The sequence below is a fragment of the Artibeus jamaicensis genome, unplaced genomic scaffold, assembly GCF_021234435.1.
Source record: "Artibeus jamaicensis isolate MK-2021 breed Jamaican fruit bat unplaced genomic scaffold, CSHL_Jam_final scaffold_1964, whole genome shotgun sequence".
In the NCBI taxonomy this organism is placed as follows: domain Eukaryota; kingdom Metazoa; phylum Chordata; class Mammalia; order Chiroptera; family Phyllostomidae; genus Artibeus; species Artibeus jamaicensis.
In genome coordinates this window covers 20,109,775-20,127,068 of record NW_026522030.1, presented here as the reverse complement: position 1 = coordinate 20,127,068, position 17,294 = coordinate 20,109,775, and the positions used below count along the sequence as shown (strand labels likewise).

The 17,294-nt window shown below is 39.4% G+C and overlaps 1 protein-coding gene across 5 annotated transcripts in view; it reads left to right on the top strand.

Moving 5' to 3' along the window:
- The first annotated feature begins 8,980 nt into the window (after positions 1 to 8,980).
- The window catches only part of ZCCHC7 (zinc finger CCHC-type containing 7), a 211,113-nt gene continuing 202,799 nt past the window's right edge, over positions 8,981 to 17,294 (top strand). Inside the window, exons 1-2 of one of the 5 annotated variants that reach the window (XM_037144543.2) lie at positions 8,981 to 9,080; positions 14,748 to 15,378. In XM_037144543.2, coding sequence (XP_037000438.2) covers positions 14,769 to 15,378 — 610 coding nt within the window. In that variant the 5' untranslated portion in view covers positions 8,981 to 9,080; positions 14,748 to 14,768. Of the gene's footprint in view, positions 9,081 to 9,299; positions 9,437 to 9,503; positions 9,522 to 13,547; positions 14,005 to 14,747; positions 15,379 to 17,294 lie in introns of those variants that run through there. The other 4 variants (XM_037144541.2, XM_037144542.2, XM_053656555.1 and 1 more) reach the window with 4 other exon arrangements.

The following is a 17,294-nucleotide window of genomic DNA, read 5'->3' as shown; positions in this document are numbered from 1 at the left end:
AATGTACACATACAGGAATCTCAGAAGGAGGAGAGAGAGAAAGGGGCAGAAAGAATATTTGAAAGAATAATAGCTGAAAACTTCACAAGTCTGATGAAGTACATGGACATATATATCCACGAAGCCCAACACATTACAAGCAAAATAAATTCCAAGAGATCTACACTGAGACAGATTATAACGAAACTGTTGAAAGACAAAGACAAAGAGGAAATCTTGGCCCTGGCTGGTGTAGCTCAGTGGATTGAGCACCGGCCTGTGAAGCAAAGGGTTGCTGGTTCAATTCCCAGTCAGGGCACATGCCTGGGTTGCAGGCCAGGTCTCCAGTAGGGGACACATGAGAGGCAACCACACATTGATATTTCTCTCCCACTCTTTCTCCTTCCCTTCCCCTCTCTCTAAAAATAAATAAATAAAATATTAAAATTTTTTTTAAAAAAGAGAAAATCTTGTAATCAGCAACAGAGGAGAGACTTATCACATACAAAATACCCTCAGGATGGTTCTCAGCCAATTTCTCATCACGAAGCATGGGGGACAAAAGGCAGTGGGGTAATACATTTCAAGTGCTGAAAGAAAAACAACCCTGTCATTCAAGAACTGTATACGTGGCAAAACAGTGTTTCACAAATGAAAGGAGAAACTAAGATACTCCCAGATAAACAAAGGCTAATGGAGTCTGTCTCTAGCAGAACTGCCCTTCAAGTAATGCTAAAGAAAATCCTTCAGGCTGAAGTGAAAGGATACTAGATGGTAACTCAAACCATATGAAGAAATAAAGATCTCTGGCAAAAATAGCTACAAAAGTGAATATAAAGCTAGTATTATTGTATTTCTTATTTCAATATCCTCTTTTTGTTCCTTTATGATTTAAAAGACAGACACGTAAAAATAATTATAAAATTCTGTTTATGTTAATGTATAAAGATGTAATTTGTGACAATAACAACATGAATGGGGAGCAGGGGGGATTCCGCTGGGTGGAAGCAGAGCTAAGGTTGCTACTGAAGCTAAGCTGGTATCCATTTAAACTAGATTCATACACATTTAGCACGTTATCTGTCATACCCACATAAATCAATAATAATAGAATATAGACAGAAAATAAAATAAACAGAGAACCAAATGGTACTCTAGAGTAAATCAAAAACCGAAGAAGACAGTGGAGAATTGAGGAACAAAAAAGGTATCAGTCATATAGAAAATGAATACCAAATAACACACATATTCCTGTATCAGTTTTCACTTTAAATATAAATAAATTAAATGCATCAATTAAGAGAAGAAATTGGCAGAATGAATAATATATAATCCAACTGTATGCTATTTACAAGACACTCATTTTTAGCCCAAGAACACATATGCGGGAACTGGGTCTGATATACGTACTCATCATTTTCCATGTACAACACACAGTAGACAATAAATATCTGAATGAGTGAAACAATGATGGTTATTATCCATCTTTAATAATCTGTCAACATGATTTACAAAAAATTGTAGCATTTTAATTTCCATTTATCTGTTAAGAAGGTTGATCATCTCCTATTATTCAGCTGTGTTTAGTTCTCTGCCTATAACTTTCTGCTCACACCCTTGTCTCTTTTTCTGTGGTTGTATTCAGTTTTCTAATTGATTGTAAGAACTCTTCATATATTATGGGTGATATCTTTTGGGCTATGTGAGGGAAATAATCTCTCCCCCTCTGGGATTTGTCTTTTAATTTTGTTTATGGTATCTTCCTCCTTAAAGTACTATCTTAAATGTTTTCTAATTTATTTATAATTTGACTTACTAGTAATTTATTTTTGAGTGGTATGAGGTGGCTTCTAACTGCCTGTTTGCAGTTCTTTCAGCACGATTTATCAGATATTTCATCTTTTTTCTCTCTATTTGAAATGCTACGTTTATTTTGCACCAAAATGCCTGAGTCCGTCATTTCTGGCTTTTTGATGTTCATTCCTGTGCAGTGCCACATGACATCCCTTTAGTCCTGGTGGTCTGCAGTTACCCTGCTGGTCAACTGGTGGTCTACCTCTACCTTCCTATTTTCACAGATAATGTGCCATTTACTTTCTGCCACCCAGTACAGCTCCTAGCAATTCCTGCCCATTGCTTTCCTGGTCTCATTTCACACAGTTCTATGCTGTTCTAATCTGGTCAAGGTTTGCCCAGATGGTCTTCAAAGATAGGAAACAGGAGCCTTTGATGATGCTACCTAAACAGAATCAGAATTTGTGTCTTTTAAGCAACCTGAAGCTTTCTTTGGGCAATGTTCGGTCAGACAGGTAGACTCCCTCTCTTGCCAAGAAACCAATGCAGGCAATTAAGGCTCCTACTGCTCCCCCACAGCCAAGCACAGACACAGAAGAGAGAGAGAGAAAGTTCTAAGAGCAACAGACAGCAGAGCAAAAAAGCCATTCTTGAGAAACACTGGTGAACATTCTCAAGAAAATGTGCAGTAGTTCAGGATTTTAATATGTCTGTCTAGGAGCAAAGCAAGAACAGGGATTGCCAGGGCCATGCAAAAATAGTTGTTGAAGACTGTACAGGAAATTCAAAGTCTGGGTATGGCAGGTAGGAAGACAGAATCTTCTGTAGCTACTACTTCTGTTATAAGAAACACACCATGCAAATGCAGACTGGTATCAGTTATAGAAGAATATCAGATCCAGAATGGAGGCAGAAGAAGAAGATGTTGACTGTGTCAGAATAGAGACAGAACTTTGAAGCCCCACTTTGCTAGTGGTTTCACCAATTCAGTGAAAAACAATGGATATTAATGACTGAAACACAATGCATTACATCTATAATTTATTGTGTACAATTGTGCTTAAGTTGATGTTGTAAACTGCACACAAAACTCACTTGGTAGGATGATCTTGATTATTCTCAATTTGTATTTGTTTTCCATCTACAGTCCTCAGAAAATAATTCATGCAAATGTCATTACAAAGACACGTCTGGACTGAAAATTGCATTAGTCTGGAGCCTGAGACAGGCAGGTGAAGAAAGTTTCCCCCTTTATAGAATGAGACCTGAATAAGCTCAGTCCCTGGTTAAGCTTGGGGGTCCATCCCTTCACGCAATAAGAACCTGAGGGATCCAGGGTTCATGGACATTTGAGATAAAGACATGCCTTGCAGAGCATGCGTATTATGTCAACACATTACTGATGATGTGCTTTGACATTTCCTGTACGGAATCTAATGATTCTTAAATACATTAAAATCTCAATAATTTTGCTAGTCAGTATTCATGTTATAGTCACTTAGATGCAAGCTTTGAGGAATACACTTCTAACTAGGAATGATAACAAATAAGAATAGAGTGCTCAAAATACTAACTCCTTATCCCTTGGATTTCATTGTAAAGAGAATATTATCCAGTTTAATTTATAGTACATATATTCTAAATTTCATAATTTCATAAGGAAAAGCTATCTCTAAGAAAAATTAAAAGCCATCTATATGAATGTCCAAATTTTCAAGAATGATTTCATAGCCTAGATGAAAATTGCGTGCTCTCTCCACTACCTTGCAATTTGAAGAACCACAAAATCATGAATAATAAAAAAGGATGTTAAACTTTTCAAGAAATCCAGATGGGTACCAATGTCACTGAGAATTTCTGACCATCACTTTGATTGCTGCTTCAGGCTAGGAGCCCAAATTGAACAGCACTTATTAGATGCAACGTAGGGGTTTTAAGTGACAACCGTTTCTATAATTACATTTAAAAAAATCTTTATGGTTGCTTATTTAGATGCCAGAGATCTGAGAAGATGGAGGGTTATGTACCCTCAAAAATCATCTTAGTATCTCATCTCAAGCCGGCATTTCTATAAGGAGAAGAAAGGGTAGGGAAAGGGTCCAGAAAAAAGATTAGTCCTATAATTACATTTTTAAATTGTACAGGTATTAAGTCTGTATTTGTGGCAAATGGAAAACCATCCAAACATTAAAGGGTAACATTTGGTCATTGCACTTGAAAACCTCTATTTCTACCTTAACCTTTAAGACTTTGGTGCCACAGGAGAAATGATGGATGGTGAACTGGCAGTCAGTGTAAACACTAACTTTTGCTGAGACTTGGCAAATCCTTTCCCAATTTGGGCCTTAGTTTTTTTGCTTTTGCAAAACGAGGGAGTTGTACCAGATGTCCCTTTCAGTCATTATTCTATAGTTACTGATGAAGAGAAATTGCCAATGAAATCACTGGGCAGTCAGAACTCAAGTCTTTTCTTATAGGGCTCGAGGCTGGGTATAAAGGAGACTTTAAATCTTCATTTCCAATATTAGGTAGCAGGGAAATGTGTCCATTTGTGAGTTGGGTTGCTCATCATTTCTGCTCTCCCTCACCTCCCTTTCTCCCCACACCATGCTGTATTCTGGACACTCAGAGCCACTAGCTGTTGTCAGTTTCCTTTGCTTCTCTTGTTATTTTGCCAGAACATTCCCCTGCTTTTTCTATCTGGAAAACTCTTACTCGCTCTTTAAATTGTCCCTTTGACTTTTATATCTTGATGTAATTTCAGATTTAGAGAAAATCACAAAATTGCTATAGAGGATTATCATATACCTTTACCCAGATTCCCTAAATGTTCACTTTTTAACCGCATTTGCATTATTTTCCTCCTCTCCTCTGTCCCCCAAGCACATGTTTTCCCTGAATCCCTTAAGAGTAAGTTTCAAATGATGTTCTTTTACTCTAAGTACTTTGGTGTATGGAGCCTAAGGGGGAAAAAAGCACATTCTCTTACATAACTGCAATATAAAAACCAGGAAAATAACATCAGTGCAGCACTAGATTTATTTGGACCTAGCCAATTGTCCCGATACTATCCTTCATGATGAAGGCAAGTCCCAGAGCAGGCATTGCATTGATCACGTATCATGTCTCTTTTGCTGCTGTCCTTTGGCGGGAGCAGTTATTCAGGCTTCCTCTGTGTTCTATGACACTGACATCTTTTTTCTTTAGTCAACATGTTTTTATTGAGCACCTGTTCTCTGCAGTCAAAATCTAGACCTCAAGGTTAGAAATTATTCTTTTTCTTTTTTAAATTTTTTAAATTATTTTTCAACTACAGTATTCTTGCTTTTACTCCCTTCCCAGCCCACCCCCCCGTCCCCCCACCTCCCTTCCCTTTCCACCCCCCTTAGTTGTTGTCCATGTGTCCTTTATACTAGTTCCTATAAATCCTTCCCCTCTTTCCCGTGAAATTCCCTCCCCTCTCCCCTCTGGTCGCTGTCCCCCTGTTCTCGATTTCAGTGTCGTTGTTTTCATTTTGCTTGCTTGTTTGTTTTGTTGTTTAGCTTCCTGTTAACACTGACATTTTTGAAGAAACAGAGTCCTTCAATTTGTGTTTGTCTGATAGTTTCTTCAGGTTATGAGCTTTTGATAGAAGTATGACATCAGTGATGCGGTATTCTCCTCAATGAATTACATCTCACTTTTTTTTTAAACAGAAGTCCCTTTTCATCCCCCTCCAATTACACTACCCTCCTCAGAGGTTATTGATTGGTATCCAGCCAGTACTTCCTCTATGTGTTCACACACACACACACACACACACACACACACAGGCATGCACAGAGACACACAGACATACACACAGACACACAAATATCCTTTAAAATGATAACAAAAACGAGTACATAATAAGCCTATTGCTCTGTAATTTTTCACTCAACTGTATGTCTTGGAGTTTGTTCTATATCAGTACATACAGATTCATGTCATTCTTTTAAAAGCAGCATAGTTTTTAAAATATAATATAGATGTATCCTAATTTATTTTATTCCTGATTAGTACTTACGATATTTCCATTCCATCTATCACAAACTACCTTTGCATATACACTTAAGAACATAGGTCATTTATAATTTGGATAGACACTGTCAAAAAGCTTTTCTAAAAGGCTTTTCCAATTTGTATTCCCGTGATCACCACATGAGATCATTTGACTTTTCTAATTACCAGTGATGTTGAGCATCTCTTTATCATAGTGCACTGCCTTTTGGGCTTCTTCTGTGAATTGTCTGTTGTTGTTCTTTGCTGTTAGAATGCTAGTTTCTTGGGTTTTTTTCTTTCTACTTATTTGGCCTCCTCCTTGACGAAAGGAAGTTTCTCCACCTCCCCTATGCAGCCAGGTGCTCCCTCGTCTTCTGTCCCACAACACTGTCTACATAGCACGCAGGCCTTCATCCGACAGACATTTCATACGGGACCACTCATTTCATAGCGTTCTCTGTGAGCTCACTATGTGTTCGGCCTTGAGCTAGGTGCTGAGTGTAGAGGTAGCAAACAGGTCATTATAGTCTCCACTCTCAAGAAGGCACTCTGACCAGGGATGGAACCTGCAACCTAGATATGTGCCCTGACTGGGAATTGAACCTGTAACCTTTTGGCGTATAGAATGATGGTCCAAACAACGGAGCCACTCAGCCAGGGTTTAAGAGGTTTACTTCTGACAGGCAACTTTAGACACAGAAAAGAGCATGGGTTTGGGATTCAGACAATATTGGGTTTGAATCTGTGCGATTTAGAGCAAGTAACATGACCTTGCCAAGTTGCAATTTCTGTACTGGTGGAATGGGTTAACACCTCCCTTACAGAGTCATTTTGAGGATGGAAAAGATGATATATCTCAAGTGTCTAGCAAGGGCCTGTTACATAGTGGCCCTTCAGTGAATGAATAGTAATTGAGAAGCAACTGTTAAGAGGTCAAAATGATTAGTTAGTTCTGAGGTTCTAGGTACTACTACTAAATTGGAATAAAAAAAGGAGGTAGCTCCTCTATCTACAACGGAAGGGTGGGGAATGAGTACTATGTGTCTCTTGCCTAAACCCTGCTACAGCACATACCTGCCCCCACCCCCTTGTCTGCCCTTCGTATTAAGGCAAGCCCCTTTGTCCTGGCCTTCACCCCAATCCAGCTCCTCACTGTTGATGTAGTACTTCCACTGCCCTGGGGAAAGCAGGTGCTCCCTTCCTCAGATAAATGGGCTCTTTAGAACATTCTCTGTAAGAGAGGATTCAAGATAGTTGAGCATGCTGCCACCATGATCTCAAAAAGTGCAGACCAGAGGCAGCATGAGGTAGAAAGAAATACTGTGTGTGTGGCAACCTCAAAGGGAGAGACTCGGAGACCTGGGTTGCAGCTGCAGTCCACCTCTGCTCAGTGACTTGTGCCACATCTTCCCTTCTAGGATTCAGTTTCCCCATCACTGCCATAGGAAGCTGGATCTTACGATTTCTAAAAGCCAGGTAAATGAGAATTCACCATACAAAGGCAGGGTGTGTGTGTATATACACTACTCTCCTTGGAAATCTCTTTATCCTTGGGACCCGTACAGCTCTTTATACCCACCTTAATGCTATGGAGCACTACAATGCCTTCCAGTTTTGGGGGGTTATGGCATGATTTATACACTGAACTCACTTCTGGTTCTTGTTTTCCTAGAGCCTATGTGGAGTTATACTGCCTTCATTCCTTTAATACCTTTATTGAGTACTCACTGTCTGCCAAGAACTATGTTAGCTGGGGAAGATACAAAGACAAAATGACAGTTTCTGCCATTAGGGAGCCCACAATCCAGCTGGGAGACAACTAAGATAAATACAGTATAATCGCTTTAATGGAGGTTTGTCCAAAGCATAGGCGAGCCTAGGGGAAGGAATGCCTGCTCTGTTGGTATGTTTCCCTGAAGACCCAGGGCTCAGGCAGAGTAGGGTGAATAGGAGTATGTTAGATGGCCAGGGAGAAGGACTTTACAGGCAGTGGGAATGGCCTCTGCAAAGGTACACATGTGGGAGAGGACAGTGTGTTCTGGCAACTGCCTATGATTTAGCATGGTGGGGAATAGGGAGGCAGGTTCAGCTCATGCATTGCCCTTTATGCCATCCGAAGTACTCTAGGTTTTATGACATAACCTCAAAGGGGATGGCTAAAGAATTCTGAACTTGGGAATATAGTAAACCTAGGTTGAATACATGAGTTAAGTGAAAGGATTGGGCACAATAACTCGGAGCATCTTCTAATCTGTGGTTGTGGGCAACTTAACTTCTCTGAATCTACTTCCTTTTCTTGAGAAACAGGAATTAAAAAAATCAATCTGGCACTTGACAAAAGCTCAATAAATTATTTTACTAGGGTAACATTTGTTCTACACAATACACATTACTTAAACAATCTATAATCTGTGACCCATTTCTTAAGTTTCCTCCTCAGCAAAATGTCTTTCAATTTTACCTTTTCATTGTACCCTGTCCTTCCTAGCACTTACCATATTTATTAAAATTTCTAATTACTTTCCCAGCCAAACTGTTAGACTTATATCCAAATTATTTGTATTTTGTGTTCCCAGCTAGACTCTTAGGTCTATGATATCAGAGACTTTTAAAAAATTTACTCCTATACCCACAGTCGCTATCACTGCCTGCCTCTAACAGATGTTCAATAAATGGCCAAAGGAACCAATGTCCAACTTGTCTTTCAGGATTGTTGTCGAGGGCCAAGGAATGTATAAAGTGCTTCATTATTTATAAAATTGTGCAGATGGGTTTACTGCTACTAAGTATTAAAATAAAATGTGAGAAGAGGAACCGAAGCTAGAGTCTCCCAACACAATTGTCTAGCCTCTGGAAGCTTCCAAAGCACCATTCTTCACTTCATTCATTAGTAAGAATACAGCTCTTCACGGTTCATTAAGAGTTAAACCTGTGGCCCTGTAAAAACAAACACGCGGAAGCATCCGAATGTAAACTAAGTTCAACTTCAAACTAGAGGTGGAAGGTACCTGCCTAAGGCCACCTAGCGCACAGAAGTTACATGCAAGGCGCCCTATATGAGGCTGTTCCCTCGATGGAGATCTCTGGGTCCGCCGGGTAAGCCGCCCGCCACTTGCGCCCGTGACCACAGCCGGTCTCGGAGGGTCCTATGCCAAGAAGTACAGGGAGGGTTGCCGTAGAGAAGGAGAGGACTAGGCGGAGCCCGATCTTAAACCCGCCCAGGGGCATCATGGGAGGCGTAGTTTTTCTCGAGCTCACGTAAGGGCGTAAGCTCCGGATTTTGACAGGTAAGTAGCATCTCTTTCGCGCAAATCATTCAAACAGTGTCCTCTATTATAGATGCAGCCTATGTATCTCTGAAATAAACAGTGAAGAAAAAAGGGGGAAAGCAAGGAAAGCAAACAAAACATTATTAGCGGGGAAGGAAAGGGTTAATAGATGACACGCATGCGTACAGAGAGCCCGCAGGGTGGGCGGGGACGGAAGACGACTCCTGGGAGTAGTGTTTTCCCCGGAAGTGCCTTCCCTCCTCCCGGGTCCCGCGCGGACACGGTTTCCTTACCTCATTTGTCGTCGCCCCTCCCCGTCCCTCTACGCGTTTTGGTTCCTGGTTGGTGCTTCCTGGTCGCAGCCGCGGCAGTGAGTATGTGTGTGATGGACCCCGAGCCGCCCGTGACCGGGGGACCTGTGCTCGCCCTCCGCCTCGCCCGCCGGGCTATGGAACTAGCGTGTGTTCTCTTGCCGGCCTCCGCTTTCCCTGTCTGTCCCACACTCGTGGCCGGCGCGCGGTTCCTGGCCCTTCAGTGCGGCTCTACCCCGCGCGGCTAAGCTGACCAGCCGCGGTGTCCGCCTTTCTCTGCCGGGCCAAAGCCTGAGATCGTTGTTCGAAAAGGGCTGGGCGCCCGTGACCTCGGTGGGGGTGGCTGTTTTGCCTGTTTTACCTCCACTCTTCCCAAGATTCCCCTGTCTTTGGGAGAAGCTGGTCAGTTTAATGCGGCGCTTCCGCCCCACCTTGATGGGGCCTGGCCTGTGAGGACCTAACATTCCTGGGTCAACTTCAACCTCTGAAGTTGTCCCAGAAGCAATAGCAGCAGGGCCAGAAAAATTTCGGGAGATGTGCCCCTTCCCTCTTGTAAAACGGGGAGATGTGGACTGTGTCAGCTAAGATTCCCTTTATCCCTGAGATCTTGTTAGCCTGCAGTGAACTTCAACTTTAAGGAAGAGTGCAGCCAGCACGGTGCAGTTGGAAAACTGGCTGGCGGTCAGCATGCATGAGGTGTAGCCGCGTCTCTACCGCAGATTAGCTAGTGGCTTTAGAAATCTCATCCTTGGGCTGAATTTACGCTTATTTAAGGTTTCAGGGTTGAGTTAGATCTTTTAGGCTCAAAGAATAAATAAGTTTCTTAGACCCTGTTTCTCTGAGTTGAAGACGAGAGCATTCAATTTAATGACGACATCCCTTCCAAAACTCGACTTCGATATAAGATTTTGTGTTTTGAATACTTAGGCCATCACATCCAAAGACTTTTAAGTGGGCTGGCTGTGTGTTTATTTCCGACAGCATTATGCTTTTGGCACATTCAGTATTGCTGTTTTCTAGAGCATCTTCAGGGTTGCAAATGAACTGAGGAAGAAGTAGAAGTGAGGATTATTAAGGTAGTTACAAGAATAAGATACTGCATAGGGAAAGGAAAAAAGAGGTGAGGGAAAGGTGAAGGAAGTGCTTTCAGATAGGATTAGTTACACCATAAGAAGACTTTATGTATCCCAAGAACAGCTGGACTTGTCTGAATAAATTTAGCATAATTTTCTCCAACGAACATCTTGTATTCTCCCTTTTTTTGTGACTCGTTTCATGCATTTGAATTCTCTACTGCAGTCAGATTTGTCTCAAGTGACATTTGAAGAACAGACACTTTAAGACTAGAGTCAACTTAGTTTTTAAAACCTGTCACTGTCAGGATAGCTCACTAAAAGTAAGTCAAATTTTGAAGTTGGAAATAAACTGTAGTAGTCACTTTCCAATGAAAACTGGGTTGAGAAATCAAGCCGCAAATTTAAATTTTGAGATAGATACCTCTGCTGCCAAGAAGAAATATGTAGGCTAAAAGTTCTTTCAAAGGAAATAAAAGCAGAATGACGAGTTACTAGATTGTTAGAACTATTGGTTTTAAAGATTGTATAGTAAAATTCAAAAGCTTAAGTAAATCTTTAGTTGTCTAGTTAAAAAAATTCAGTGAATGAATATTGCTCCCACTTTTGTTTTTTATTTTTGCTCCTACTTTGGAATGTCAAGAGCTTTGCACTTATTTTCTATGACTGTTTTATATTTGTTAAGACATTTTAATTGTTTAGATAAGTTTCATTCCCAAACTAATGTTTTGGTTTCTTAACAAAACCTAAGCCTTTTTTGGTCATGGAATTGCTATACTCTTTGAGTACCAACTTGGGAGGTTCCTGGGTGGTAAACTGACAAATGTATGATTTGCCTTCCAATTAAAATGCTTCTTTCATGGTTTTTATATGCCACTAGGAAGTAAAGTGGATATTCATGAAGTAAATTTAGGTGTTAGAACCAATTCAAATATGGCTTTGAAGGAAGTTTTAAATTTTTTTAAAAATCCTTGCTTGAAATTATTTTTAAAAATCTTAGTGAACACTCTCCTGAGTTGGAAATGTGAATTGGTCCTGGTTCTGATCTTACCTAGCTATAAAACCTTGTGTAGGGCTCCATATCTCTTTGGATCTCAGGTTCTTTGTATGTAAATTGAGGATCTTGTATGAGATAATAGGAAAGGTCTCTACCAGATATAAGATTCTGTGATTCTTAATAGGGACCTTGTGTTGTCTAGTTAAGTATGCTTGACATCAAGAAGCTGAAAAAGCCTTCTGAATCAAGACATATTTTGTATTCATCTGAATATACCCTTAAAAAAAAAGTAAATGCATTTGAATTTAATTAAAGTAGTAACATGAACCAAAATAGCCTCAGGCACACCTTAACCCTGGCACACATAAACTACAGGAATGGAACAGCAAGTTGTGCTGAGCACAGTTTTCAAGTACAGAAGACACAAAATCCTCTTAAAGGCCATAGGGGCTAAATTGTTAAATTCATTTTTCTACATTTCAGGGAAAGAGATAAACCCTTAGGCCCAAGGAAGTCAGTTTTTATTATATTTATGTAGTTTATTTTTGGCGTACATTCACAGGTATGCCTATGGCTGTATTCTTAATCCCTCTCCTTTGGGATGACTCCAAGAGTAGTGCACATTTGCAGCTCTGTAATTTAGCTCTTTAATTTTTGCTGTGCTGCACTGGAATTATGTTTTATCTTAGGTCCACACTGGATCCTCAGGATGGATCCAGTGAGGATTTTGAAGGAAGCATAATTCCTCTGACTTCTTTTAGAATTAATTTACCTTTTAAATAAAAAGGAAAGGATTCATCTTTTATTTGAATTGCTCTGAGCTAACATTTCAATATAAACTGATAAATGTTACGAGCATCATTATTCAGACAGCCACATTCAACTAGTATGACAACAGGATAGCAACCGGAAGGGCAGTGCAAGGAGATACGTAAAAATGTGCCTTTTGAAAAAAAAAAGAAAGGAATAAAAGTTTGTTTCTCCCCGCTCATCTGTACCGACATATAATTGACAACATTGTGTAAGTTTAAAGTGTACAACGTAGTTTGAAACACATATGTATGATCACCACGCTAAAATTAGTTAATACATCTGTTATCTCACACATTTCCTTCCATTTCCCCAGTAAGAACATTTAAGATCTACTCTCTTAGCAGATTTTAAGTATACAGTACAGTATTGTTAATTCAGAATTTAATCATCTTTTTCTTAAAATCTGGCTTTATTGAGGTATAATTGACATAAAACCTTGTGCAAGTTTGAGATATACAACAAAAGTTGCCTTCTTTATTTCTGTAAAAAATTTCTATTCCAGTAATATAATTATTGGCTCTTACTTATTTGATTCTTGGAGTCAGCTAGTTTTGCCACCAAAGCTGCCTACCATCAGAACTCCCTGACATTTTGGGCAGAGAGTTGGTAAACTGAGAAAATGGCCAGTTTTTCTAAATTATATCTGTATATCTAAAAGGGGTGCGGAAAGAATAAGTGATTATTGTAATAGTTATGTAGGTCGTCCTTGGGTTTTGAACAGACTTGAATTATTTTTGCAGAGCTCTCATTTTGATTAGTATTCCCTCAGTACCTAATTGGTAAATCTACTATGTAGATTTTTGGTTGATATTATGAGAGTGGTTGGAATTGATGGAATATTTGGAGATGACCTCAAAATCAGTCCCATCATATTTTCAATATTTTAGGCACATATTAGATTTGTCAGGGCTGAAGAACAAATGCCTGAGGATTCATTCATTTATTTATTCTTTATTAATTCAACAGACATTTATAGAGGTCCTGCTAAACAGCAGTTACTCTGCTGGATTTGGGGGATCCATTGTTTAACCAAATGCATATAGTTCCTGCCCTCCTGGGGTATGTGATCTGTGCTTATGGGAGATTTACTTTAAATTAGTAATTAGAAATATGGTGAGTATTTCAAAAGTGCTATGAAAGCCGACAGCAGGGGACACTTTGTTTAGTCTGGTGGGTCAAGGAAAGCTTCCCTGAGAAAATGATGTTTAAGTTGAGTTGAAGGATGAAAGGAGTTAATATGCACAGCTGGAAAGTAAAGGGTGGGGACCCTCCAGAATTCTGGGACCTGGAATTATCTTCGGGAACATGGGCCCCTTGTAGTACAGACTTCCTCCGCTGTGTGAGTGTTCAGCGTACCAGCTGGCAATGTTGTGAGAGGCTGCATTTGGCTTCAGTGAATTTTTTTTAAGGCTTTCAGTGTCTTTGCCCATTTCATTCATGACGGGTGATTTACTACTGCACCAGCTCACACCACACTGAGTGTTCAGCAATTTTTGACTAAAAAATGGCATGGCCCCTGTATCCTACCTTCCCATTCACTAGATCTTGCCCTAGGTGACTTTTTTTTGTTTCCCTGGATGGAAAAAGTCCTCAGAGGGGGAAGACGTTTTGCCAGTGTGGAAGAGGTGAAACGAGAAATGGCAGGGACACTAGAAGGCATCAAAATCAATGAGTTCAAAAATTGTTTCGAGAAGGGGGAAAATGTCCTAATACTAAGTGTATTGCATCAAACGGAGCGTGCTTTGAAGGTAACTGAAGTTTAAACATGTAAGAATAAATACACAATTTTTTATAAATAAATTCCTTTTGGCGGGGGTCCTCCCCTTGTAAAGTTCTACCAAAGCTGAATTTTGCCTCAATTTGAGGTCCTTAATAAGTTTATATCTTACAATATCTTTATAGCTATCACAGAAGCAAACCAGGTTTATTACATATTTTTATTTACCTATTTTTGACCAAGGATTAGAAAACCATGATATTAATTTTTATAGTTGAGAATAAAAGTGTACACAAAAACGGTAAATATAATTACTACCCACTGAAGAGTAGTCATAGTTGAAGTAATATTCCTGTATGAGAATGCATACCTGGAAAGGTAAGATCCAGAACCAAAGAGAAAATGAAGAATAGATGGAATAATGAGCATTAGCTGAAATATATTTGGGATTTTTAACATTTTGTCGAAAAAGTATTTGGTGTTAGGCAGTGGATCACAACCTGTTTTTCCTTTCCAACATATCTGCAAAGTAAGGCATTTCCTTTACAAAGTATAACTCATTTGTTGGTAGTGATTTTCATTTGGGAGAGGTGGGTGTTACTAGGATAAATCATAATTAGATTTAGAAATCCTTGAGAAAAGGGTGCTATAAGAGAAAAAGTTATTTTAATAATGTCATTTAGAAAAGTGATGGCCTTTGTATAGAAGTTCACTCTAAACAGGCATGATCTGAGCTTTTAAAATACATTCTTTGTGTGACTTTCTCTTTTGCAGCATCACAGGTACCAACCTTCCATGATGTTTGGTGGCTATGAGACTATAGAAGCATATGAAGATGACCTTTATCGTGAAGAGTCATCTAGTGAACTGAGTGTTGATAGTGAAGTGGAATTTCAGCTCTACAGCCAAGTTCATTATGCCCAAGATCTTAATAATGTCATCAGGGAGGAAGAACATGAAGAAAAGAACTCTAGGGATTCTGAATCATCTAGTAGTAAGCCAAATCAGAAGAACTTAATTATCCTTTCAGACAGTGAGGTCATCCAGCTATCTGATGGGTCAGAGGTCATCACTTTGTCTGATGAAGATAGTATTTATAGATGTAGAAGAAAGAATTTCAGAGTCCAAGCAAAAGACAAGACCCGAGCGTCTCCTCCTTCTCTTCATTCTAATGAGTTGGATGATAAGAAATACAAGAGGAATATTGAGAAACCTAAACCTGGAGAGAGATCGGGTACGATCCGAGAGGTTATGATTATAGAAGTCAGTTCAAGTGAGGAGGAAGAGAGCACCATTTCAGAAAGTGACAACGTGGAAAGCTGGATGCTGCTGGGATGTGGAGTTGATGATAAAGATGATGATATCCTCCTCAATCTTGTGGGATGTGATAACTCTGTTAATGAAGGTTAGTATCATATGGGCCATATTGAAAAGTAGTATCATCTTTAGAAGACTGCTTTTTCTAGACAAAAGGAGTCTGCTCCATTTAATTCCTCACTTTTTGGTCTTGTTTTTGCCTTGTTTCTCATGAGACTCTCTTACTAATGGCTTCTCTAATGGTGGTCTGTCTGAACATCAGAAAGAGTGTATCAGAATATCCAAGACACTCTGCTTCTGCTGTAAGCAGTTTCATAGCTGCTTCTTCCTGTTTGGCTAGAGCCAGTTCTGGACCTGAAATATTAATTCCCCCTCTCTCTCTGCTTGGTACCACAGGTGAGTACTTCCTCCGCTTCTGACATTGGTCCTGTGCTCTTATTCAGCCAACTCTGTTGGGACTGTTTCTTCCTAAGTGATTTGCTTACCCAGGAGATAGCCAGGTGTCAGGCATAGGGAGTGACTGGTACACAGAGGATGTGGGATTAATACTAAGATTTTAGGAACTCTACAGTCAGAAAGGTAGGAAACCGAAAAGCTGTAAGTCCGCAGCGGACTGTAGGAGAGAATGCAAATTCTGAGAACCACATCATTGAGGATTGAAATTTTGGTGTTAGTTTTGTCTCCCCCGTCACGTGTACTCATCTAGTACTGATACTTGAAGTCCCTTTCATTTCTCACATTTTATGCGTAGTGCTTACTCTCACAGTAGTTTCTAAATGATTTTTTTTGAAATGTATCGTTCCTGCACACTATTAAACTGGTGGTCCTAAGATTTTCTTTTACTCATGGCACTTTACTGTTGCTCCAACCCTTTCATGGTACTCACTTGTCCTCAGATGAAATGATGATATTGAATGTAGAGCATGCTTTGGAGCTCTAGAGATTGACAAACCTTTTTAAAAAGGATCCAGATAGGAAATATTTTAGGTTTCCAGGCCCCAGGATCTCCTAACTACTTAACTTTGCCCTTCTTGTGGACCTTAATAAATGGGATAGTTATTTTAACAAAATCTTCTTTAGAAGAACAAGCGGCTGCCTCAGTTTTAGTAGGCCAACTCTGAGACTTTGACAACAAAAGGAAGAAAAGAAATGGAATAGTACATTGAAAAGAAATAGAATAGAACACAGAGCAAAATCAAGTAAAGTTTTGTCAGAATAAGGGAGATCTGGTAATGTTTTTAGGTAGAAGGAAAAAACTAGGTAAATTAGGGTGAGGGACCGAGTAAGAGATGGAGTCAGGTGTGTATGTCTGAATTAGTCTTAAAGGGGAAGAGACATACCATTAATTGGTAAATTACCAAATATTTGTAGACTACAGAAGAACTGCATTGTTTTGGGGGGAGGGTATTTGTTGTATTTATTTTTATGAGGTGAAATTTATGTAACATAAAATTAACCGTTTTAAGGTGTTCAATTCAGTGGCACTTAGTTCATTTGAAATGTTATAGAATCATTACCTCTATGTATTTCCAAAACATTTTTACCGCATCCAAAGGAAACCCTGCCTGCATTGAAGTCATTTTCATTCTTTCCTCCTCTAGACCCTGGCCACCACTAATCTTTTTTCTGTCTCTATGGATTTACCTATTCTGGATGTTTTATGTCAGTAGAATTATACAATATGTGATCTTTTGTGTCTGGCTTTCACTTAGCATAATGTTTTAGAGATTTGTGCGTGTTGTAGTATGTATCAGTATTTCATTCCTTTTTAAGGCTGAATAATATTCCATTCTATGAATATACCATATTTTGTTTATCCATTCATTTGTTGATGGACATACGGACTAGTCTCATTTTTTTGGCTATTGTGAACAGTGCTGCTGTGAACATACATATTTAGGTATTTGTTTGAATATCTATTTTGGGCATTCTTTTGGTTATACACCTAGGAATGGAATTACTGGTATTTTTGTGTTTTACTTTGTGAGAAATTGCCAAACTCTT